The 26,404-nt window shown below is 40.4% G+C and overlaps 1 protein-coding gene across 2 annotated transcripts in view; it reads left to right on the top strand.

The window, feature by feature from the left end:
- Positions 1 to 26,404, top strand: part of LOC308689349 (deoxyribonuclease-2-beta-like) — a 42,737-nt gene that overhangs the window by 9,913 nt on the left and 6,420 nt on the right. Inside the window, exons 2-6 of one of the 2 annotated variants that reach the window (XM_081362998.1) lie at positions 16,293 to 16,475; positions 18,556 to 18,715; positions 24,167 to 24,245; positions 24,509 to 24,667; positions 24,757 to 24,930. In XM_081362998.1, the coding sequence (XP_081219124.1) occupies positions 16,381 to 16,475; positions 18,556 to 18,715; positions 24,167 to 24,245; positions 24,509 to 24,667; positions 24,757 to 24,930 (667 nt within the window). In that variant the 5' untranslated portion in view covers positions 16,293 to 16,380. Of the gene's footprint in view, positions 1 to 16,292; positions 16,476 to 18,435; positions 18,716 to 24,166; positions 24,246 to 24,508; positions 24,668 to 24,756; positions 24,931 to 26,404 lie in introns of both variants that reach the window. The other variant, XM_081362999.1, reaches the window with a different exon arrangement.

Raw genomic sequence — 26,404 nt, forward strand, 5'->3', positions numbered from 1 at the left:
AAAACACACAATTACAGCAACAGTTACACCTCCACATTCACTGACCATCAGGAAAATCCTCCACATAACTCCCTAAAACACACAATTACAGCAACAGTTACACCTCCACATTCACTGACCATCAGGAGAATCCTCCACACAACTCCCTAAAACACACAATTACAGCAACAGTTACACCACCACATTCACTGACCATCAGGAGAATCCTCCACATAACTCCCTAAAACACACAATTACAGCAACAGTTACACCTCCACATTCACTGACCATCAGGAAAATCCTCCACATAACTCCCTAAAACACACAATTACAGCAACAGTTACACCTCCACATTCACTGACCGTCAGGAAAACCCTCCACATAACTCCCTAAAACACACAATTACAGCAACAGTTACACCTCCACATTCACTGACCATCAGGAAAATCCTCCACATAACTCCCTAAAACACACAATTACAGCAACAGTTACACCTCCACATTCACTGACCGTCAGGAAAATCCTCCACATAACTCCCTAAAACACACAATTACAGCAACAGTTACACCTCCACATTCACTGACCGTCAGGAAAACCCTCCACATAACTCCCTAAAACACACAATTACAGCAACAGTTACACCTCCACATTCACTGACCATCAGGAAAATCCTCCACATAACTCCCTAAAACACACAATTACAGCAACAGTTACACCTCCACATTCACTGACCGTCAGGAAAACCCTCCACATAACTCCCTAAAACACACAATTACAGCAACAGTTACACCTCCACATTCACTGACCGTCAGGAAAATCCTCCACATAACTCCCTAAAACACACAATTACAGCAACAGTTACACCTCCACATTCACTGACCGTCAGGAAAATCCTCCACATAACTCCCTAAAACACACAATTACAGCAACAGTTACACCGCCACATTCACTGACCATCAGGAAAATCCTCCACATAACTCCCTAAAACACACAATTACAGCAACAGTTACACCTCCACATTCACTGACCATCAGGAGAATCCTCCACACAACTCCCTAAAACACACAATTACAGCAACAGTTACACCTCCACATTCACTGACCATCAGGAAAATCCTCCACATAACTCCCTAAAACACACAATTACAGCAACAGTTACACCTCCACATTCACTGACCATCAGGAAAATCCTCCACATAACTCCCTAAAACACACAATTACAGCAACAGTTACACCTCCACATTCACTGACCATCAGGAAAATCCTCCACATAACTCCCTAAAACACACAATTACAGCAACAGTTACACCTCCACATTCACTGACCATCAGGAAAATCCTCCACATAACTCCCTAAAACACACAATTACAGCAACAGTTACACCTCCACATTCACTGACCATCAGGAGAATCCTCCACACAACTCCCTAAAACACACAATTACAGCAACAGTTACACCTCCACATTCACTGACCGTCAGGAGAATCCTCCACGTAACTCCCTAAAACACACAATTACAGCAACAGTTACACCACCACATTCACTGACCATCAGGAAAATCCTCCACATAACTCCCTAAAACACACAATTACAGCAACAGTTACACCTCCACATTCACTGACCATCAGGAAAATCCTCCACATAACTCCCTAAAACACACAATTACAGCAACAGTTACACCTCCACATTCACTGACCATCAGGAAAATCCTCCACATAACTCCCTAAAACACACAATTACAGCAACAGTTACACCACCACATTCACTGACCGTCAGGAAAATCCTCCACACAACTCCCTAAAACACACAATTACAGCAACAGTTACACCTCCACATTCACTGACCATCAGGAAAATCCTCCACATAACTCCCTAAAACACACAATTACAGCAACAGTTACACCACCACATTCACTGACCGTCAGGAAAATCCTCCACACAACTCCCTAAAACACACAATTACAGCAACAGTTACACCGCCACATTCACTGACCATCAGGAAAATCCTCCACACAACTCCCTAAAACACACAATTACAGCAACAGTTACACCTCCACATTCACTGACCATCAGGAAAATCCTCCACATAACTCCCTAAAACACACAATTACAGCAACAGTTACACCTCCACATTCACTGACCATCAGGAAAATCCTCCACATAACTCCCTAAAACACACAATTACAGCAACAGTTACACCTCCACATTCACTGACCATCAGGAAAACCCTCCACATAACTCCCTAAAACACACAATTACAGCAACAGTTACACCGCCACATTCACTGACCATCAGGAAAATCCTCCACATAACTCCCTAAAACACACAATTACAGCAACAGTTACACCTCCACATTCACTGACCATCAGGAGAATCCTCCACACAACTCCCTAAAACACACAATTACAGCAACAGTTACACCTCCACATTCACTGACCATCAGGAAAATCCTCCACATAACTCCCTAAAACACACAATTACAGCAACAGTTACACCTCCACATTCACTGACCATCAGGAAAATCCTCCACATAACTCCCTAAAACACACAATTACAGCAACAGTTACACCACCACATTCACTGACCGTCAGGAAAATCCTCCACATAACTCCCTAAAACACACAATTACAGCAACAGTTACACCTCCACATTCACTGACCATCAGGAGAATCCTCCACATAACTCCCTAAAACACACAATTACAGCAACAGTTACACCTCCACATTCACTGACCATCAGGAGAATCCTCCACATAACTCCCTAAAACACACAATTACAGCAACAGTTACACCTCCACATTCACTGACCGTCAGGAAAATCCTCCACATAACTCCCTAAAACACACAATTACAGCAACAGTTACACCTCCACATTCACTGACCATCAGGAAAATCCTCCACATAACTCCCTAAAACACACAATTACAGCAACAGTTACACCTCCACATTCACTGACCATCAGGAGAATCCTCCACATAACTCCCTAAAACACACAATTACAGCAACAGTTACACCACCACATTCACTGACCGTCAGGAAAATCCTCCACATAACTCCCTAAAACACACAATTACAGCAACAGTTACACCTCCACATTCACTGACCATCAGGAAAATCCTCCACATAACTCCCTAAAACACACAATTACAGCAACAGTTACACCTCCACATTCACTGACCATCAGGAAAATCCTCCACATAACTCCCTAAAACACACAATTACAGCAACAGTTACACCTCCACATTCACTGACCGTCAGGAAAATCCTCCACATAACTCCCTAAAACACACAATTACAGCAACAGTTACACCACCACATTCACTGACCGTCAGGAAAATCCTCCACATAACTCCCTAAAACACACAATTACAGCAACAGTTACACCACCACATTCACTGACCATCAGGAAAATCCTCCACATAACTCCCTAAAACACACAATTACAGCAACAGTTACACCTCCACATTCACTGACCGTCAGGAGAATCCTCCACATAACTCCCTAAAACACACAATTACAGCAACAGTTACACCTCCACATTCACTGACCATCAGGAAAATCCTCCACATAACTCCCTAAAACACACAATTAAAGCAACAGTTACACCTCCACATTCACTGACCATCAGGAAAATCCTCCACATAACTCCCTAAAACACACAATTACAGCAACACATTCACTGACCATCAGGAAAATCCTCCACATAACTCCCTAAAACACACAATTACAGCAACAGTTACACCTCCACATTCACTGACCGTCAGGAAAATCCTCCACATAACTCCCTAAAACACACAATTACAGCAACAGTTACACCACCACATTCACTGACCGTCAGGAGAATCCTCCACATAACTCCCTAAAACACACAATTACAGCAACAGTTACACCACCACATTCACTGACCATCAGGAAAATCCTCCACATAACTCCCTAAAACACACAATTACAGCAACAGTTACACCTCCACATTCACTGACCATCAGGAAAATCCTCCACATAACTCCCTAAAACACACAATTACAGCAACAGTTACACCTCCACATTCACTGGGCTTCAAGTTCACATCATCCTGTTTTTATTATTGCTATTACAAAAGGTTTTAAAGTAATTAAGTAGTGAGGAATTTGGCTTGTAGGGGATATAAAGATATAAACATTCACCTGATAGTTGATGCGTTACATTTCAAAATCCTTAAATTTGGTACCAGACATTCATCAGTTTTTGATAAATTCCCAGTTGGTATTTTCACATTAATTAATTTATCATTCATTCACACAGTTACATCTCCATTTGAGTGAAATAGACTGGATATTATGCAATATTATACATATAGCATATCACATTATGCCATACGGCACATATTAAGGAGTGCATCATTAAACGTTTCACATCAATGGTCATCTATTAAACACTTTACTACCTTTTGTTTAGTTTTTTTAAGAACACATTTTGAAAGGTCTGTTGATGTAACAAACGGGAAGACCGACTGATTCAGAAACTGTCACGGGAGTGGCGAGGCATGGACCCAAATGTAGAGAAGAAGGAGCAGTGTAGAGTTCAAAGACATAATTACGCAATGGTACAACTAGGGATGTTAACCGATGACCGTTTGACCGATGGTTGACCGTATCAGCGTTAACCGGTCAAAGTTGTCGGTAGTCGGTTAAAAAAAAAAAAGTGATCTCTAAATTAGGCTATTATAGACAGTGGACTTTACTACTACAGTTAGCCATCTCATTCCAAGATCTTTTTGTGTGAAGTGAACAAATCCCTCACACTCAAATTTTCATAACTCGCCTGTTTGTACTTAATAAACCAATAAAAACATTTGGCGCGAGGTCACAGAGTTTGGATTCGCGCGCTCACAAGGTTTCGGTTTGCGTAAAGGCTACAGGCTAAAACACTCGAGGTTAGAGCCAGGGCAGACGACAGGATGAAGCGTGCAAAAAAGTGTGTGGGACCATTTCACCAAAAAGAATGACAAAGATGTAAGTTGTTGCAACTTGTGTGATACAGTGCTTAAATAGCCTACAGTAGTAACACATAATCTATGATGTAACGTTAGGCTATCACCTTAAAACGCGACACCCGCAAGCCTCTTCGGGTGAGAAAGGTAGCCAAAGCGGGAGGCAGAGCGCCAGAGAGATGCGACAGAGTTGCGAAATTGCAGGCACGATATTGTACAATATTGGGAAAATATTAGATATTGGGAAAAAATTAACCCACATTTCGATATTTTTTTCCCCAACGATATAGCCTATTGCGAGCCATGATCAATCCAGGCTAAAGTCAATAATTACCATTCCATTTCATGATAGGCTATTAATAATTTCACTAATAAGCAAGCTTCATTACAAGTGACAAAAAGGTCACTTAATATTTTATTCCAAAATTAGAACATGTTTCTGTCAGAATTCGGTGAACGTTCTACGCAATCCACCGTGGCGGCGCTCTTAACAGATGTTTGTTGTTCATTCCTCAAAATAAGTAAAAAAAAAAAAAATCTTATTCTCTCTCTCTCTCTGTTTTCAGTGACACGTTCATGTAAACGGCACCTAAAAGCTGTCACAAAGAACCAGCAAAAAATGATTATGAATATGTAAAATATTGCGATGAGACATTTATCTATTAATAAAGTGTTTTCTGTGTCGGCTGCAAAGATGAAATCTGACTCGCGATCTTCGCAGTTAGTGAGTAGTTTATTTTGTTTTGAATGGTTCTGTTTAAAAGTAGAGATTTCTGTAGCCTAGATAATAGATATATTTCTATTTTTTTTAGGTGTGTGAGACAAGTAAGCTACCTTATAGGCTACGTTGAGTTTCGGTGCATGGATGATAGCTTAACGTTAGCTCCAGTTCGCCTCCATGTCGTGATATCTATCTGATATTTACTTTTTTTATTAGGCTAAATCGAGAAAATTGGATAATCAAACGCTGATTAAAATTAAGATACAATTAATACAAAACGAAATTCGTTTAAAGAAAGGCTTTGTGCTTTCTGTTTGAAGTCTCTGTGAAAGTTTTAAAGCAGTCTTTTAGTCCCGCTTTCATAACGGTCGCGTCCGTAATGGAGAACTGTCACGTAGCCTAACATTGTTTTTTTCCTCATAAATGCGAACACGAAAAATAAAAGACAAAAGACTTTTGAAAAAAGACAACCATCCACAACTTTATAACACTCCAGTCAACATCCTCCTTTTTGTAGACGAAATAGTCCCAAATAGCTGATTTTGACTTTATTTTTAGTACGAAAAATCATTCTCTTAATATACCATGGGTGCTACTACCCTTCACATCGCATGCTCTGGCGAAGTGAGTGACTATTGCTCATGCGCACAGACCTATATTTTAAACTAATCGGTTAACCGGTTTCAACCGGCGAATGAGGCTCGGTGGTCGGTCAAGAAAATGTTTAGTTTTCGCCATCCCTAGGTACAACAAAAAGCGTCCTGAAGAAACAAGAAAAAACTTTCCAAAAGTACTGAGGACACAAAAGACCAGAGGCCCTTTCCAGGTAGGAGGTTTACCAAACTCTGAGTCTAACCCTGATGTCTGAGTTGATTTACCCTGAGATGGAAACTCTGAGTTTTCGGTTCCAGAACAGCTGATTTGAGTTGGTTCAATCAACTCGGAGTATGTTCACTCAGGGTTACGCGCGTGCACAAAAGGCAGTATGAATGGAGCCATGATTCTACGATTCACCATGGTAACAACCACAAACAAACGGGTCGGCGGAAATACTTATGCGCGCAAACAGTGAGTTTGAACATGTATTTCGTTAAAAAAGCAAGACAGCGTCTGCCGTTTTCAAAAGAGAGAGTACATTAGTACAACAGTACGCATTCACAGTATATTAATTTCATATTTAATCACAGTTAACATAATATTACTGGTGAAAACTGGAATTGTATTACACCTATAATTTCATTTAGGTGCAATCCTGCGGGCGAAAAAGTAAACTAGCTATAGCCTACTAATCCCATTCTGAGGCTGCAGCACCATGATCATTAACAGAACTATAATGTATAATGATGTATTTCTTTTTAATGGCTCTACTGTCCAGGGAACACTACAAAAACGTTTAAAAAACGTTCCAGAGCGAGTCACACTTTTCTGACGGCTCTACAGTGGCTTTACTATTACAGTATGATCGCTACACTGTTGTAAAGAAAACTGCTGTTCGCAAAACACGTAATGCGATACAAAGAATCTGCTTGGATGTTAAAGCCTGTCCACGATGGTTGATGTTAGTGATATGAGGACAGATAAGGTATCTACATATCTAATGGACTGTGATAAAAAATACCTCTCAAATCGGTTATGTAGAAATGAAAATACATCTATAGTCGGGACTCAATACCGACTTAAACTCTCTGTGAATTAATACAGCTTTTTCATAAACGGGATCGTCGACAAAAGGACATGACATGTTTTATAATCTGCCTAATATAAACCAATACGTTTTTTTATTCATGCAGATAAAACTGCATTAAAATGCGCCTGATACAGACTGAATGAATGAATGATGAAATGAGAGACTGAGAGAAACTCGAGGTTTCTTGAAGAAAACCTGCTCCCGACCAAGTTAGGTTCAAAGACTCAGTTACCATAGTAACTGACTCTGAGGTTAAGTTACCATAGTAACTGACTCTGAGGTTAAGTTCCCTCTCTTTCTGGAACGGAAAACCCAGAGTTTCCCTCATCTCAGGGTTAACCAACTCAGAGTTTTCACTAAACCTGCTTTCTGGAACGGGCCTCTGGAACAAACTGGAAACACAGACAAACATACCATACCAGAGAAGCACAGAGCTAAACAGACCACGACACCACAGTCCAAGACAATGACTCGACAGTAAGTTAGTAAGTAAACGAGGGTTAACCCTCAGGGGACCACAAACGCGCCCGCGCGTTTTGCTCGTTTTTTTTTTTTAGCAATGAAAATAAACACCAAATGCTCTGTTAATTTTGATCTTTCATTTTCGTGTAATACATCAATCGATCCTGTTCAGTTTCTATTTTTTTTCTGTATACTCACAATAAAAATAAAGTGTTTTGCTTTTTGACAAATAAAGAAAAATTAACATGATGCGATTTCTGCCTTCCCTCTGTCCGTGAACTCCCATTTGAAACGCGTTCGAAAATGATCAATAACTGATTGAATGATCAATACTGTTCATTCACAGTAATGTGACCACTCCCCGGAGAGCGCGTGCTATTCAAACGCAAATTCTGAGGGGTGTGAAACGCCCATCAGCTGTAAACACAGCGCGTCGCGATCGAGTGAGGCATAATATAGCCTACCTTATGGAGAAACGATTCCTCAGAACAGTGCTGATGAGGAGCAATATCTCCTGATATGAGGAGCAGATCCCGCTGCGCTGAGGAGTGAGGTAGGCTGTTTTCTTTTCTCACGTGTGGAATAACGTTATGGAATAACGTTAGTGTAGGCCTATGCAAACCGCAAAAAGATGAATCGCATTTCTATAATATGACTCGCCTTTCTGTGAGATGAATGAAGGGTACATATTTGTAAAGACTGTTTAGCCTGAATATGAATCGCGTGTCTGTGTGTGAAAGAATAAACTGCTTTGCTATAGCCTACTGAGATGAGTAAAATTCCACTGGAATATGTTGAAAAAAATGTATTTGTATAAGCAACGTATTAACCCAGCAAACACAGAACGTTCCCCTAACGTTCCCGTTTGGTTCCCATTTGGTTATTTTTTTGGGAACCAAACAAGAACGTTCTGGGAACGTTCCCTGTATGTTATTTTTAGGATCTATGTTTATAACATTAAGGGAACGTTCCCAGAACGTTCCCTGTAGGTTATTTTTAGGTCTAAATTTATAACCTAAAGAGAACGTTCTGGGAACGTTCCCTGCAGGTTGTTATTTAATAACCTAAAGAGAACCTTCCCAGAACGTTCCCTGCAGGTTATTTTTAGGTTTAATTTTTATAACCTAAAGAGAACCTTCCCAGAACGTTTCCTGCAGGTTATTTTTAGGTTTTATTTTTATAACCTAAAGAGAACCTTCCCAGAACGTTCCCTGTAGGTTATTTTTAGGTTTATTTTTTATAACCTAAAGAGAACCTTCCCAGAACGTTCCCTGTAGGTTATTTTTAGGTCTAAATTTATAACCTAAAGAGAACGTTCTGGGAACGTTCCCTGCAGGTTGTTATTTAATAACCTAAAGAGAACCTTCCCAGAACGTTCCCTGCAGGTTATTTTTAGGTTTAATTTTTATAACCTAAAGAGAACCTTCCCAGAACGTTTCCTGCAGGTTATTTTTAGGTTTTATTTTTATAACCTAAAGAGAACCTTCCCAGAACGTTCCCTGTAGGTTATTTTTAGGTTTATTTTTTATAACCTAAAGAGAACCTTCCCAGAACGTTCCCTGTAGGTTATTTTTAGGTTTAATTTTTATAACCTAAAGAGAACCTTCCCAGAACGTTCCCTGTAGGTTATCTTAAGGTTTAATTTTTATAACCTAAAGAGAACCTTCCCAGAACGTTTCCTTGCAGGTTTTAGGTTTTATTTTTATAACCTAAAGAGAACGTTCTGAGAATGTTCTCTGCAGGTTATTATTTTTATATTACTATTAACAGGCAGATTCAACTGACAACGTCGTCAGTACGGTCCCCTAAGGTTATAAGATAACCAACAACGTTCAGATCTATTCGCAATAACTTTTTATTAATGATATTTTAAATTATGTTATATATTTTAATTCTATATGTTAAATGCTGCGTGACTTTGAAGTGTTTTAATGCGCATGCGCGTGATCAAACACTGGAGCACGTGCGCTGCGCGAGAGCAGATGGAAACGTCATCGACAACTGACAAACAACAAAACTCCCGTCTCTCGCTGTTGGTTTCACTGCTTTCAGGTAAGTTTAGACAACAAAATCTCACAAATAATACACACAAACGCCCCTGACACATTTCTTACGTGTAATTGACACGCTTCTGTTAAATATTTATTTTAAAAAAATGGTTTTATGTCTTTGAAAAAGTCCGTTAGCATCTACGCTAGCTAACCGTTTTCAAAAGACAACGTTAGGCCTAAGTTACGTTAAGTTGAGGTCTTATTTATGAAAGTTTGGGTTTTTAAACACATATTTAGTGTAGATAACAGTTTTTGATAGTTTTGCTGGTAATTTGTCAATGGGAAGTAAGCTAATTTATTTAGGCTAACCTAAAAGAATGCACTGTATTGTTAACTTAATCAGTGACGTCACTTACCAATATTGCTAAAATGTGATTTCAGAATAGCGAGAGAAAAAATAAAACTCTACAACAAGGGGTGAGTTATTGTTTAATCATGATGATAATTCCATATGCATTTATTTCACAATATATTATCTTAAGATTTGTATATATTTATCTTTTATGCATTTCACCTCTGTTCTAGCTTGGTTCCTTGTAATAAACCTATCACATGTAATATTTTTGGCTCTGTGACAAACAGCATGTTATGTTCCTAGATCATCATGCTGTGATGGCCTGCTGCACTCCCTGTCCAAGAAAATCTCTATGAACCATATGACTAGTAAGCAAAACCACCTCAAACATGCAGTGCACTGCTGTTCAAAGGTTTGGGGTCTGTAAGATTTATGCTTTTGAAATAAGTCTCACATTTTAAAATCATTAACCCCAAGTTTTTTCAGTGAGATTGTCCTTGAGAAGCCTGTAAGCTAAATAATCAGCTAAATAATAGGCGACAAATACAATATTATAATGGTCATAGTTATAATAATTCATTTAACTATTATGATAACATGATATCCTGATGATTACTATATTTTATTTTATTTCTTTAGGTCTGTTTTGAATTATGTTGGCCAATGAGACTGACACCATACTGTCCAACTCAAAGGTATTTATGTATTTTTTTTATTGATCAATACTGAAATTCTTTGTACTTTTAAATGCGGTTCAGGGGGTCGACAACTTTAGGCAGTTATTTTTCACAGATTTATTTATTTAATGTTTATTTGACAGGGACAAATGCATAGAACATTGCTTTATAAAAAATACAAAGTAGATGCCATGCATACAGGTTTATAGCCATGACTAATTTGCAACCCCTTGATATCTTGGGCAGCTGTGGCTCATACTCTTAGCCTTTAAAAATGTTTGAATTGATATCCCCAATGCAATATCAGGGGGTAAATATATCAGTAGAGTTCTTAAAGTTATGGCTTTGCTCTTGTTACCAGATGGGATAAAATCCCTATTGTTTGGCCCTGTATTCTTCAGGACAAGACCTTGATGCCATCCACAGTCAGTAAATGAAGAAGGTGAGTTTAGCCGAATTCAGTTCTCTTTCACTTTTTTTTTACAGACACGTGCACGCAAAATGAAGTCAAAATGGCGAGTTTCCTCTTGTCTTGTGTTTTAAACAGAAAGAAAACGGATGCGTGTCATTTATATTAGTGCTGCACATTCGTCTTAAAGGGACAACAGCCTAACGTACCCGCAGCTGTTTGTGTTGCCAATGGTGATCAAACATCAAAAGAGAAAATGACTTGTAGCTTTAGCAAAGATACATTAATTTTATAGTTATTTTATTTTTACACTGAAGACTTATTTTACATTTTGATAAATCAATTTCTGTACCTTATAAGTTAGATTTAACTCAAAAACATAATGCACTGCTTATTTCAACTGTGTTTTTCTTCTATTGTATTTATCTATGCTTGTTATCTAATGTAATTTTCTATGCAGGTTCACTCCTCTACAAAATCCCCCCAATAGGGGTTATGCGGAGCGCCCAGCAGTTGAACCGGAAAGAGGTCTAAGCATTTCCGCTTTTCACTTCCGTACACATCTGCAGCGGTAGGTGATCTCTGAGTTTACTGTTAATTTTTGCTTATTACACTAAAATTCTTACTTCTGTTTTAATTAAAATGTCACGAAGGCTAAAATATCAGAAAAGGGAACATCCGAACAGCAGTTTTTGTTGTGTGCCGGTCTGCTCTATGTCGGGGAAAATGAGTAGTACAAATAGGTTCTGTACTCATAAAGTGACGTCAACATCAGCAGTAGCATTCGCCGTCAGGCAAGTGTTATTTAAATAAACTCCTGATGTACTTACAAACTTTCCAATGCCTCGTTTAATGAGTACAGAACCTATTTGTACTACTGTAGTAGTTTGGTACCATTCTGGGCATTATTAGTGGGGTAATTTACCAGATACAAACCTGGAGCCGTTAGCGCATGCACTAAACCATACGGCTGATATCTCTAAATAAACTCTAAATTTTTCAATATCGTGCAGCACTAATATTGAGCATATCTTAAAGTGAACCTGGAATGATAATTTGTGATACCAGATGAGATGTATGTATGATAGATTTTGAACTGTACTATTTTTTTTATTTCAGGTTCCAGCGGAAGGCATCAAGGCATCAGACGTTGGCCTGGACAGATGTACCTGTAAACTACACCGACCTTTGCTTTTGCATGGATGGCTGATTATTACCATGTTCTGTGAGGGTTTCATTATAGCAAAACTGAGCACCTGTGACAGTGGAATTTGTAGGTGTAAAGTCACAGAGATTAAAAAAAAAATTGATAGCAGTTTCAAACTTTTTTTCACTTTCTTTCTCATAAACAACACAGCAGTTACAGGTTTTCAAATTCTTCATTGGAGGTGAGACTTATACATAAAAGGTAGAGCGAATTCGCAGGTCAGAGTTCACTAGACTTAAATATTTTCTCTGTTTTTTATTTGACTTCAGAGAGAGAGGCTTAATGGGTATCCTTACCCCTATATAAAACATTCCTTTTTTGATTTGTAGTCTGAAATAATAAATAGTGCAATATAAATAAATGCAATGTAGTGTTTTGAAATATATACATTTTTCTATACACATTGATGCTGAAATATCTGAATAAATACATGATACCAGCAGCGCTCGTGCTCTCATATCTCCTACAGCTTGTGACACACAATCCCACCTCACTCTTTTCATTTGCTCCAGATGAATATTACTGCCATTACAGGGCTTGAATTTTGGCATGGGATTGTGTGTCCATGTAACACGTTGTCTTTTTATTTACTTGTTAAATTTGCAGATGGTGTTGGGAGTTTAAATGTTTTGAGCGGTGTGAAGATTGGCACATTCATGTATATTGTATATAAATAAATACTTTTTCAACTTTTTAGCCAAAGTTATAGGCTACAGTTTGCAAAAGATAGTTTTAATTAAAATGTTTGTGCAGTTTTATTTATTGAAATATATTCATGTTTGAAATATTAAATGTAAATTACTGTTCCTGAATACATTTTGCTAACACTGTTTTTAATGACTTATTTTAGGTTGATAATTAAACAATGAATCAACAAAAACATGGATTGTGTGCTGATTTATTTATTTAATACAAACTGATTGATTTACTTATTAATGATAGTTTCTGTAAATTCAATTTATTGTAATAATATATTCATAGGATTCTTAAGTGTTTGAACAATAAACAATGTAGAATATGTTTGTAGACCTATAATTTGTGTACAGGCATATCAGGATGTGTAGACGTTAGGAGAACGTTCCGGGAACGTTCTGGGAACCTTTCGGCAACGTTCCGGGAACGTTCCCCTAACCTTCCGGGAACGTTACGAGAACCTTGCGGGAACCTTTCGGGAACGTTCTGGGAACCTTTCGGCAACGTTCCGGGAACGTTCCCCTAACCTATAGGGAACGTTCTATTAACGTAAAGAAAACTTTCCTGGCTAACCAATAGGGAACGTTCTTAGGAACGTTCCCAGAACGTTCTGGGAACCAAAAACTAACGTTCCCAGAACGTTCCCAGAACGTTAAATTGTTAGCTGGGAAACTGCAAAAAAAAAAAAAAATACTATTTTTGTCAAAAATAAAGTCATAGACTAAGATGTTAGATGTTCCAATGTTGGCTATATTCAAACTAATGAATACATATGATAAAATTTAGGCCTATAATCTTTTTTCTTTTTTTTTTTTTACAAAGAAAGAGTACACTTGAAATATTGTTGAAATTGTAATTATTGTTGTAATTGTAACATTTTTAATAAAATAGCAAAACATATTTACAAGAGAAATGTAAGCGAAATCTTAAATGGTCAATATAAGTCTTCTTCTAAATACATCTTTTGTCGTTGCATTGTGGCTCAGTCAGTGTCACACCTGAATGAATGGCTCATTAGGCAGTCATTATGCAGAATGGGTGGGGAGATTATGCAGAGATTATGCAATCTAAGGTGTAAACTACTCCTCCCCCTTGCATATTGGCTTTCCAAGCAAAACCTGTTTTACACCATTTAAATCAATGTATTTTTTTTTTGTGAACGATAAAGCAAAACTATTTTCACATAATTTTGAAGCTAGAACACAAAGGGACAACATCCATTAGTCAAAAGTCTTGTGGACACATATTTAATATGTGTTTTGTGGTCTTAATTCAGCAACTTTCATTTTAATTTTTTCCAATAACCACGCATAAACATTATTCTCTTAAAAATACAAACATCTACATACACGTTGCTCGCATATTATGGTAGCCCTGTTTGTGCTATATAGAGTGAATTTACACCTTTGCCATTAACATGTTTATAAATAACTGAAAAAAGCACAAATGTCAAGGCATGTCAGAACATCTCAAAGGCCCCCAAAACACTGTGGTCCCCTGAGGGTTAACAAAGGGCAGGTGACACAAGGGCTGGTGAACAGGTGAAAGACATCAGGGCGGAGAAGACAATCATAAAGGCGGGAAAGACAAAAGACAGGAAGTAAGACAAGACAACACATGGAAGGACAGAGGAACTATGAAAATAAAACAGGAAATGGAAAACCAACAGAAAACATGAAACCAACTAAACAGAAACTTGACATAGGGACGAGACGTGACAGAATCATCCAACCTGTGATCCATACCTGTGTTTTAAAGTCCGGGTCAACCCAGGAAGAGTTCCAGAGAAATGGATCTGAAGTTCCTGATTAATTTTCATCTGTTGTCCATGGCCAGTTTTAAAATGGAAACCTAAAAAAAAAAAAAAAAAAAGTAAAAATCTAACAGACAAACTGCAAGCCGGCAGTCAGAAGTCTAATCTGTACGTATTTGATTATCAATAAGCCTTTTCTTCAGCTGACCAGTAAAAGAACAATTTTTATTCAGCAAAGTACTTTCTTTCCTTTCAAAGAACCTAAACTTTTGGGTCGGTTTATAGCAACTGGCGATAGTAACAACGAAAAGAAATATGTGGAAGGACGAAGACGGTTCCCTTTTTGTTACCTGCTCTGTGTCTCTGTGGCGTATATTTGACACCACAAACATTAAAACCACATCAATGGAGACTCTACTGTAGGCTTTGTTGTCCTCTCATTGCAGGAGATGACAGATTTAAGGTAGCACATATCAGCTGTTACTAATAATATTAACTATATACAATTACTTTAAAAGGATACCATCACCAGATGAAAAAAAGACTTCACTGCAGTCTATCAAATGACTTAGCAGTCCTCCGATGATTTCCTCGCGTCTCTCCCATGCGTCCTCGGTGGGAGCAAAATGTATTTGACATAACTAATAACAGAACATATGATTATTTTAGTAATATTGAAATGAAACAAGCTGAATTTAAATTAAGAACAGTTTTTTCAATTATATCTTTACTCAGAATCTAATAGTTCTGAAACACAAGAGAGAACTGAACATGTTTGTCTTATTTTCCATGTTTAAAAAAGAATCATATCTGTGTTTTTTAGTTTTTAGCAAAGGGACTGTACATCTTTTAAAAAATCATCTTTTAATTTTATAGTTGGATTTTCATATGTATTTGACATAACTAATAACTGAACATACTACCTTACATTCGTACGAAAGTAGAGGTTGGGGAGAGTTCTATCACGACCAGGCTCCTCTCCTTAACCTGTCTCTCTTAATTATGCTGTTATAGATTTAGATTACCGGGGGACTTCCTTCCTTTGACACACTGAACTTCTCTCTCCTCTGTCCATCTGTGTGCATCCATGTCCCAGAATTGCTTGTTATTAACTTAGCTCTGGGGAGTCTATTCCCTGGAGTCCTTATGTTTTTTTTCGCCCAGCATATTTCCTTGGATTAGAGTGGTACCTAAATCATGGTTGCAGCTGTCGCCGTGGTCCTGCTCCACCCTGCTCTGCAGCACCCCTTGTTATGTCCTGCTCCACCTTGCCCTGCAGCGCCCTGTTACATCCTGCTACACCCTGCTACACCCTGTAACGCCCTGCAGTGCCCTGCTATGACATGAAAAATGTAATTGAATTGAATATGATTCATTATTTTCTTTCTTCCAGACAGTGTCCGTAGTCACCACGTCACCAAGCTTCTGCAACTTGGGCCAGAGAACTTCAGATACATTTCACTGTACCTCTATAGGGAGTTATGTGGAGGATTTTCCTGACGGTCAGTCTGCTCTGCTGGAGCGCTGATGGACAAGGCGTGACCTGCAGAGACCACAACAACGGAGAAGTGGACTGGTGAGACAGCACTACTACTACTACTACTACTACTACTACTACTACTTTTCCTAATTTGAAGTAGTTTATTAGGGTCTGAGGACGAAGCTTTGCAATTTGGCATCGTAAAAGTCTTGACATGCTGCTGACCCAATTTCGGAGGAATATGTTGAATCGGTTTTCAAAAAAGCGTCCATACCTGTAAAGGGCCTAAAATGGCCTGTTGTCACATGACCCATTTGTGAGTATTCAAGTATATTAAGGGTGTCAAAGATGCGGTCAAAGGCAAAAAATAATTAGGGGGCACTATAGAGCAACCATGCCACGCACACGTCAGGCAAAGAAATTTCACAAAAAATGTATATGTTCCTCTAGATGAGAAAAATGTTCCCACCAACAATTGCAATTTTCACCAGGTCTGACCTGTGTGCACATTTTTGGCCAAGCCCAAATATGTAATTGTTCAGCACAAAAATAATCTTTACAATCAAAGCTGCAAGCAGCGCCGGTTCTAGCCCTTTGGTTGCCCTAGGCGAGATTCAGTTTTGTTTTTTACCTTTTTCTGAATCAATTTATGCTGGAAATATCTTTATCTAAAGGGAAACAGAGATTACAATCCAAATATAAAAACATAATGGAATATATTGCAGTAAGGCTCTCAGGCATTCTGTATTGCTTTTAACTATTTATTCTCCTTTAGATTCTCCTTTTCTAATTATATCTGAGTCAGCACACATGTAGCCTAGCATCTTTTACTCTTCCCACTTTTGCTTCTTTTGTTGAGGAAGTAACCTCCTTAAATGTGCATATTAAAATTATTCACCAAATTATTCACGCCCTTGGATGATCATGTTTAATAAACACGTTTTATTTTGCTTGTCATTCATAATTTTATTATTAATGGGAAGTAGACCTAAGGGGGACACGGCACCCCCAACACATCTGACGCCCAAGGCAATCGCCTAGGTCGCCTATAGCAATCGCCTAGGTCGCCTATAGCAATCGCCGAGGTCGCCTATAGCAATCTCCTAGGTCGCCTATAGCAATCGCCTAGGTCGCCTATAGCAATCGCCTAGGTCGCCTATAGCAGTCGCCTATAGCAATCGCCTATAGCAATCGCCTAGGTCGCCTATAGCAATCGCCTAGGTCGCCTATAGCAATCGCCTAGGTCGCCTATAGCAAACGCCTAGGTCGCCTATAGCAAACGCCTAGGTCGCCTATAGCAATCGCCTAGGTCGCCTATAGCAATCGCCTAGGTCGCCTATAGCAATCACCTAGAATCGCCTAGGTCGCCTATAGTAATCGCCTAGGTCACCTATAGCAATCGCCTAGGTCACCTATAGCAATCGCCTAGAATCGCCTAGGTCGCCTATAGTAATCGCCTAGGTCGCCTATAGCAATCGCCTAGGTCGCCTATAGCAATCGCCTAGGTCGCCTATAGCAATCGCCTAGGTCGCCTATAGCAATCGCCTAGGTCTCCTATAGCAATCGCCTAGGTCGCCTATAGCAATCGCCTAGGTCGCCTATAGCAATCGCCTAGGTCGCCTATAGCAATCGCCTAGGTCGCCTATAGCAAACGCCTAGGTCGCCTATAGCAATCGCCTAGGTCGCCTATAGCAATCGCCTAGGTCGCCTATAGCAATCGCCTAGGTCGCCTATAGCAATCGCCTAGGTCGCCTATAGCAATCGCCTAGGTCGCCTATAGCAATCGCCTAGGTCGCCTATAGCAATCGCCTAGGTCGCCTATAGCAATCGCCGGCCCTGGCTGCAAGCAGCAATGAACAGGCCCTTTGCATCCCTCGGCATGTCAGGGGTACTAGCGAGACACCAGTCAATTGCAACTACTTTCTGTTTCATGGCAAAAAGCCACCCTGCACTAAACATGCAATATGTGGCTTTATATCAAGTGTGGACCACACAATATAGATTTCATGTAAATCGGATGATGTTTTGCAACATGAGGCTAACTTCCTGTTTCCAGATATATTCAGGGTGTAGAGAGAAGTCTGGTCACTCTGAACATGCATGTGATCGATTACATTAGATTCATGTTTAGTGTTCATGAGTCTCTGTCCTCTCCTCTTCTCATCATCATCATCAGGTACATCATCTACAAGGCACCCAAACTGAATAACATCGGAACGACGGGTTTGGAATATATTTACATTGATTCAAATGGGAAGACCTCTAAAGAACAGCGCATCGACACTCATATTAGTGTCCTGGCAAAAACCCTGCAGCCCATTCTTACCACACCAATGGTGAGAATCATGTTTAAACTGCAGATCTGTTTGTATTTTGATGAAAATCAAACCATGACTCAAACTGATGGATAGATATGATGGTTTGTACTAATTATAAAAGCATCAACTATCTAGATTTCCTTAAAAGTAACGTGTTGCTGTGTTGATACTGTTCAACACACTGAAACTGAAATTTCAGAGTTAAAGCTCCAAGCTCCGATGAACGGGCCCTCGTACTCTGCATCTGTCAAGTGTGCCGGCAGCTCACCAGTCGATGCGGCCGTGTATTTCCATGACCGTTGGACATTGCACGCAGAAGTTAGACTTAATTCCCTCCATGGAGTGCATAGCGTTGGAAATCACTAGGGCTGGGCAAGTTAACGTGTTATTATCGCGTTAACTCATTAATTAATTAATGCCGACAATTATTGTATCGCGCAGTAACGCAGGAACAGAAAAGAAAAGAATTGGCGAATGAACAAACCTCAAACATGGAGAAGGGTACGGAACTTGTACATGGCCATTTTCATTTTAAAGTTCTTCCGGACGGCACAGTCGACCAATTTTCTTATCACCGGAGTACTTCCAGTCTGAAATATCACCTAAATGCACTAAATACACACAGCTGATACCAGAAAATCTTTCTACGAAACAAACTACTACTACAACTATGTTAGATGCAGTGTGTAGGAGAAGTATAGATAAACAAAGGAAAGAGAAGCTAACAAACGCCATAGCAAAGTGGATAGCTACAGACTGCAGGCCCATTAGTGATATGGAGAATCACAAGAAATGATGGCAGGTATGAGATTCCTCAAGACGCACCATAACAAAGAAGAAGAAAGAAATTGCCTGTTTTAATGTTATGATTGTGGCTCAGGAGTTTGTGGGCAGTTTTTTTTATATATTTTTTCTTATTTTATATTTATATATATATATAAATCTACCCTTTATTATATATATATATATATAACAAACAGGATAACATGAATGCCCTGGCAGTGGCAATAAGCTTTCATTTTGTATTTGCTTTTATTACATTGTTTAGAGATTGTTGAGATTTACACTAAATATTTTATTTAACTGCTGCTGTATAAACAAAATGTTGATGTTAAGTGTTTGCAGAACAAATGTTATGGCACTTTAGTTCATACGGAAAGAACATTTAAAATACAATTGCGCTATACACTACTTTTGAATTCATTATTGGATTTTGCGTGTAACAATGCGATTAATCATGATTAATCGTGATTAAAACTTTTAATCGTTGCCCAGCCCTAGAAATTACATATTTAAAATTGTGCACCACTTCCTGTTTCCATTATGTGGCATCAGGGCTAACTTCCTATTTCTAGTAGGGGGCGCTATGACTATAACTATTATTGACTTGTAGATGTCCCCATGTCTCTAAAAGCATTAAAAATTTGGGGCAGATTGGACCATGTATAGTCTAGTTACAAACCCCTACCTATCCTGCAGCGTCTCACAGAAATTTGACACATTGAAACGCCCACACCTTACTGTTCCCCACTTTGGATTGGCTACATACTAGGGATGTAAATCCCACGTTTTATCACAATACAATATATCTATTATTTGGACAACAATACATTTACTGATAGCACAAGTCTATCCAGATTGATGCAGTGAAACGCTGCCGGTGTTGCACCGGACTAAAACAATGCATGCACAAAAAATGCGTTGGCCCACCTATCTACAGCTAGGGGAGACCGTGATAAGCCCTATTTCACCTATCTACAGCTAGGGGAGACCGTGATAAGCCCTGTTTCACCTATCTACAGCTAGGGGAGACCGTGATAAGCCCTGTTTCACCTATCCAAAGCTAGGGGAGACCGTGATAAGCCCTGTTTCACCTATCTACAGCTAGGGGAGACCGTGATAAGCCCTATTTCACCTATCTAGAGCCAGGGTAGACCGTGATAAGCCCTATTTCACCTATAAGCCCTGTTTCACCTATCTACAGCTAGGGGAGACCGTGATAAGCCCAGTTTCACCTATCTACAGCTAGGGGAGACCGTGAGAAGACCTATTTCACCTATCTACAGCTAGGGGAGACCGTGATAAGCCCTGTTTCACCTATCTACATCTAGGGGAGACCATGATAAGCCCTGTTTCACCTATCTAGAGCTAGGGGAGACCGTGATAAGCCCTGTTTCACCTATCTACATCTAGGGGAGACCATGATAAGCCCTGTTTCACCTATCTACAGCTAGGGGAGACCGTGATAAGACCTGTTTCACCTATCTACAGCTAGGGGAGACCGTGATAAGCCCCGTTTCACCTATCAGCAGCTAGGGGAGACCGTGATAAGCCCTATTTCACCTATCTACAGCTAGAGGAGACCGTGATAAGCCCTGTTTCACCTATCTACAGCTAGGGTAGATCGTGATAAGCCCTGTTTCACCTATCAACAGTCAGGGTAGACCGTGATAAGCCCTGTTTCACCTATCTACAACTAGAGGAGACCGTGATAAGCCCTGTTTCACCTATCAACAGCCAGGGTAGACCGTGATAAGCCCTGTTTCACCTATCTACAGCTAGTGGAGACCGTGATAAGCCCTATTTCACCTATCTACAGCTAGGGGAGACCGTGATAAGACCTATTTCACCTATCTACAGCTAGAGGAGACCGTGATAAGCCCTGTTTCACCTATCAACAGCTAGAGGAGACCGTGATAAGCCCTGTTTCACCTATCTACAGCTAGGGGAGACCGTGATAAGCCCTGTTTCACCTATCTACAGCTAGAGGAGACCGTGATAAGCCCTGTTTCACCTATCTACAGCTAGGGTAGACCGTGATAAGCCCTGTTTCACCTATCTACAGCTAGGGTAGACTGTGATAAGCCCTGTTTCACCTATCTACAGCTAGGGTAGACCGTGATAAGCCCTGTTTCACCTATCTACAGCTAGGGTAGACTGTGATAAGCCCTGTTTCACCTATCTACAGCTAGGGTAGGCCGTGATAAGCCCTGTTTCACCTATCTACAGCTAGAGGAGACCGTGATAAGCCCTGTTTCACCTATCTACAGCTAGGGTAGACCGTGATAAGCCCTGTTTCACCTATCTACAGCTAGAGGAGACCGTGATAAGCCCTGTTTCACCTATCTACAGCTAGGGTAGACCGTGATAAGCCCTGTTTCACCTATCTACAGCTAGGGTAGACCGTGATAAGCCCTGTTTCACCTATCTACAGCTAGGGTAGACCGTGATAAGCCCTGTTTCACCTATCTACAGCTAGAGGAGACTGTGATAAGCCCTGTTTCACCTATCAACAGCCAGGGTAGACCGTGATAAGCCCTGTTTCACCTATCTACAGCTAGAGGAGACCGTGATAAGCCCTGTTTCACCTATCAACAGCCAGGGTAGACCGTGATAAGCCCCGTTTCACCTATCTACAGCTAGAGGAGACCGTGATAAGCCCTGTTTCACCTATCTACAGCTAGGGGAGACCGTGATAAGCCCTGTTTCACCTATCTACATCTAGGGGAGACCATGATAAGCCCTGTTTCACCTATCTACAGCTAGGGGAGACCGTGATAAGACCTGTTTCACCTATCTACAGCTAGGGGAGACCGTGATAAGCCCCGTTTCACCTATCTACAGCTAGGGGAGACCGTGATAAGCCCTATTTCACCTATCTACAGCTAGAGGAGACCGTGATAAGCCCTGTTTCACCTATCTACAGCTAGGGTAGACCGTGATAAGCCCTGTTTCACCTATCTACAGCTAGAGGAGACTGTGATAAGCCCTGTTTCACCTATCAACAGCCAGGGTAGACCGTGATAAGCCCTGTTTCACCTATCTACAGCTAGAGGAGACCGTGATAAGCCCTGTTTCACCTATCAACAGCCAGGGTAGACCATGATAAGCCCCGTTTCACCTATCTACAGCTAGAGGAGACCGTGATAAGCCCTGTTTCACCTATCTACAGCTAGGGGAGACCGTGATAAGCCCTGTTTCACCTATCTACATCTAGGGGAGACCATGATAAGCCCTGTTTCACCTATCTACAGCTAGGGGAGACCGTGATAAGCCCTGTTTCACCTATCTACAGCTAGGGGAGACCATGATAAGCCCTGTTTCACCTATCTACAGCTAGGGGAGACCGTGATAAGACCTGTTTCACCTATCTACAGCTAGGGGAGACCGTGATAAGCCCCGTTTCACCTATCTACAGCTAGGGGAGACCGTGATAAGCCCTATTTCACCTATCTACAGCTAGAGGAGACCGTGATAAGCCCTGTTTCACCTATCTACAGCTAGGGTAGATCGTGATAAGCCCTGTTTCACCTATCAACAGTCAGGGTAGACCGTGATAAGCCCTGTTTCACCTATCTACAACTAGAGGAGACCGTGATAAGCCCTGTTTCACCTATCAACAGCCAGGGTAGACCGTGATAAGCCCTGTTTCACCTATCTACAGCTAGTGGAGACCGTGATAAGCCCTATTTCACCTATCTACAGCTAGGGGAGACCGTGATAAGACCTATTTCACCTATCTACAGCTAGAGGAGACCGTGATAAGCCCTGTTTCACCTATCAACAGCTAGAGGAGACCGTGATAAGCCCTGTTTCACCTATCTACAGCTAGGGGAGACCGTGATAAGCCCTGTTTCACCTATCTACAGCTAGAGGAGACCGTGATAAGCCCTGTTTCACCTATCTACAGCTAGGGTAGACTGTGATAAGCCCTGTTTCACCTATCTACAGCTAGGGTAGACCGTGATAAGCCCTGTTTCACCTATCTACAGCTAGGGTAGACTGTGATAAGCCCTGTTTCACCTATCTACAGCTAGGGTAGACCGTGATAAGCCCTGTTTCACCTATCTACAGCTAGAGGAGACCGTGATAAGCCCTGTTTCACCTATCTACAGCTAGAGGAGACCGTGATAAGCCCTGTTTCACCTATCTACAGCTAGGGTAGACCGTGATAAGCCCTGTTTCACCTATCTACAGCTAGGGTAGACCGTGATAAGCCCTGTTTCACCTATCTACAGCTAGGGTAGACCGTGATAAGCCCTGTTTCACCTATCTACAGCTAGGGTAGACCGTGATAAGCCCTGTTTCACCTATCTACAGCTAGAGGAGACCGTGATAAGCCCTGTTTCACCTATCAACAGCCAGGGTAGACCGTGATAAGCCCTGTTTCACCTATCTACAGCTAGAGGAGACCGTGATAAGCCCTGTTTCACCTATCTACAGCTAGAGGAGACCGTGATAAGCCCTGTTTCACCTATCAACAGCCAGGGTAGACCGTGATAAGCCCCGTTTCACCTATCTACAGCTAGAGGAGACCGTGATAAGCCCTGTTTCACCTATCTACAGCTAGGGGAGACCGTGATAAGCCCTGTTTCAACAAACGGTGGCGTATACCTTTAACTATGTACATCCTAATCATTAAATCATTGTTTCTGACACTTTCTTCTCTTCATTCTGCATAATTTACAGCCAGCAGACTTTGGATTCATCAGCTACAGCGATCAACCTCCAAAAAAAAGTGCTCCGCAAAAGTCTGGCCACAGTAAAGGTGAGTAGAGAAAGCATCTCTCTGAACCTCCGTCATGTTTTCATCACAGAGGACAGAGTCTGCTCAGTGTGAATAGAACTTTAATTCCCAGTTTGTGCATCCTTGATTCCTCTCCTCGATTCCTCTCCTCGCGTCGCCCACAGGAGATTCAACTGATCTAGTCTATTATCTGTTAGTTCATAATATTAAAAACAGTCAGGAAAACACATTTTAGGACTTTAAACATCAGTTTATAGTTCTCTGTCTATCTGTTGATGTTTCAGGAGTTGTGATGATTAATAAAGACACAGGAGTCTGGCTCTTACACAGCACACCAAAATTCCCTTTCGAAAGAGATAATAACTTCTGGCCATCCACCGGAACGGCAAAAGCTCAGACGTTTATCTGTGTAACATTCAAGTACAACGAGTTCAAAAAGATAGGTAATATTCTCAGTTAAATCTTCATATTTATATTCTTAGTGGTTGATTTAAATATGAAAAATAATGTTGTCTTTTTGTACTATTCGAAGGTCAACACCTGCTGGACATCTCAGCTTTCCCATTTGATTATCATATTCCAGCTGACTTCCATGAAGAGCTTATCAAAGTTACAAAGAATAGCGCAACACCAGGAGCGAGTATCCACGAACTGACATCAGCACAAGGAACACTGTTTCATAGCATTGCTAAGAAACTGTATAAAGGTGAGATATCTGCATGATGGTTTGAATCAGATTAATAACCATTTTTACTGTGGAAATCAAATGAAAAGGAGAGATTGGGGTGGTGATGGCGCAATGGATAAGACACATGCCTTTGGTGTGAGAGACCCGGGTTCGAATCCACTGTGAGACACCAATGTGTCCCTGAGCAAGACACTTAACCCCTAGTTGCTCCAGAGGCGTGCGACCTCTGACATATATAGCAATTGTAAGTCGCTTTGGATAAAAGCATCAGCTAAATGAATAAATGTAAATGTCTCCAGGAATTTAACTGGTTTAGAGTGGCAAGGTGTGGGGTTGGTGTTCCCATTAAAGAACACAGATACAGACGTCCTGTTTGGTTGATTTATTTAGCTGTGGTCTGTAATAATACAAAGTAACAATCACCACAGCAAACACCATACGTAACACAAATACATATACACAAACATAATAAGGTAGCGAAGGACTGTATTCGGTACTCAAGTATATCACAGGAATCATATAACGTACACAAATCACCTCACATGATGCATGCAGACAGCGTGAATTCACAGCGGGTATAAGTTAGCAGCAGGTTTGATATTTGCAGGATATTCGTTTTCGACGTACCCCCAATTCAGTTTCTTCAATAAAAGTCCACTACATTATATAGTATGTTAAGGACAGTTTAGGACACTGTATCAAAAAACAAATCACAATGGTATTTCTTGTTGCAACCGATTAACGAGCGAAAACAGCACTTCAATCAACGTTTAGGGACCGTCTACAAATTACATTGCTCAGGCTGGTGATATAGACTAGGCCTACTGGGATTCTTTCAGGAAAGAAATCACCAAAATTCTATAAAAAGACATTTTCTCATTCTGATTGCTGTAGTAGTTGCCAATGGCAGGCTACTACTTACTACAGCTCATATTTTTCGAATATCAAACCTTCTGCTAACTTATACCCACTGTGAATTAGCTTATTAGCTTTAACAACGCTAATAACTACAACAGAGATAGCATTAACTTATGCACATCTAAACAGTACACGTTAGCATCCAGTCAGACAGTATAATGTCGTTAATCTCACCTTATGTCATTTACACACAGCAATAAACAGGGAAGTAGAGGTGAATGTTGAGAAAGGCCAAGGAGATGTATATCCACTGGAGAACTAGCATAACAGCACAGAGTTTTCACCATAGACAGTAAAAGAAGTGGACCAGCAGAGCCCGTGTCTCTGGACGGAGACCAGTGAAGAATATTAGAAGTCTCTTTCCCGGTGCTGGCTGAGCGTTACTGAGCAGCCTCCAACTGAGCTTGAAGACGTAGGTGTGACGTGAGCAACCTGTCTGAAAGTTGGAAGTCTTCTGGTAGCTGTGCCAAGAGAAATCTCAATCATTCCCAATCGTACAGAGACGGAGAGCGTAGGTATATGTAAGGAGATAACATAGGCACAGGCTAATTATTGATCACTAACATGCTAGTTA

This window comes from Scardinius erythrophthalmus (genome assembly GCF_964197995.2).
Source record: "Scardinius erythrophthalmus genome assembly, chromosome: 4".
Lineage (NCBI taxonomy): Eukaryota > Metazoa > Chordata > Actinopteri > Cypriniformes > Leuciscidae > Scardinius > Scardinius erythrophthalmus.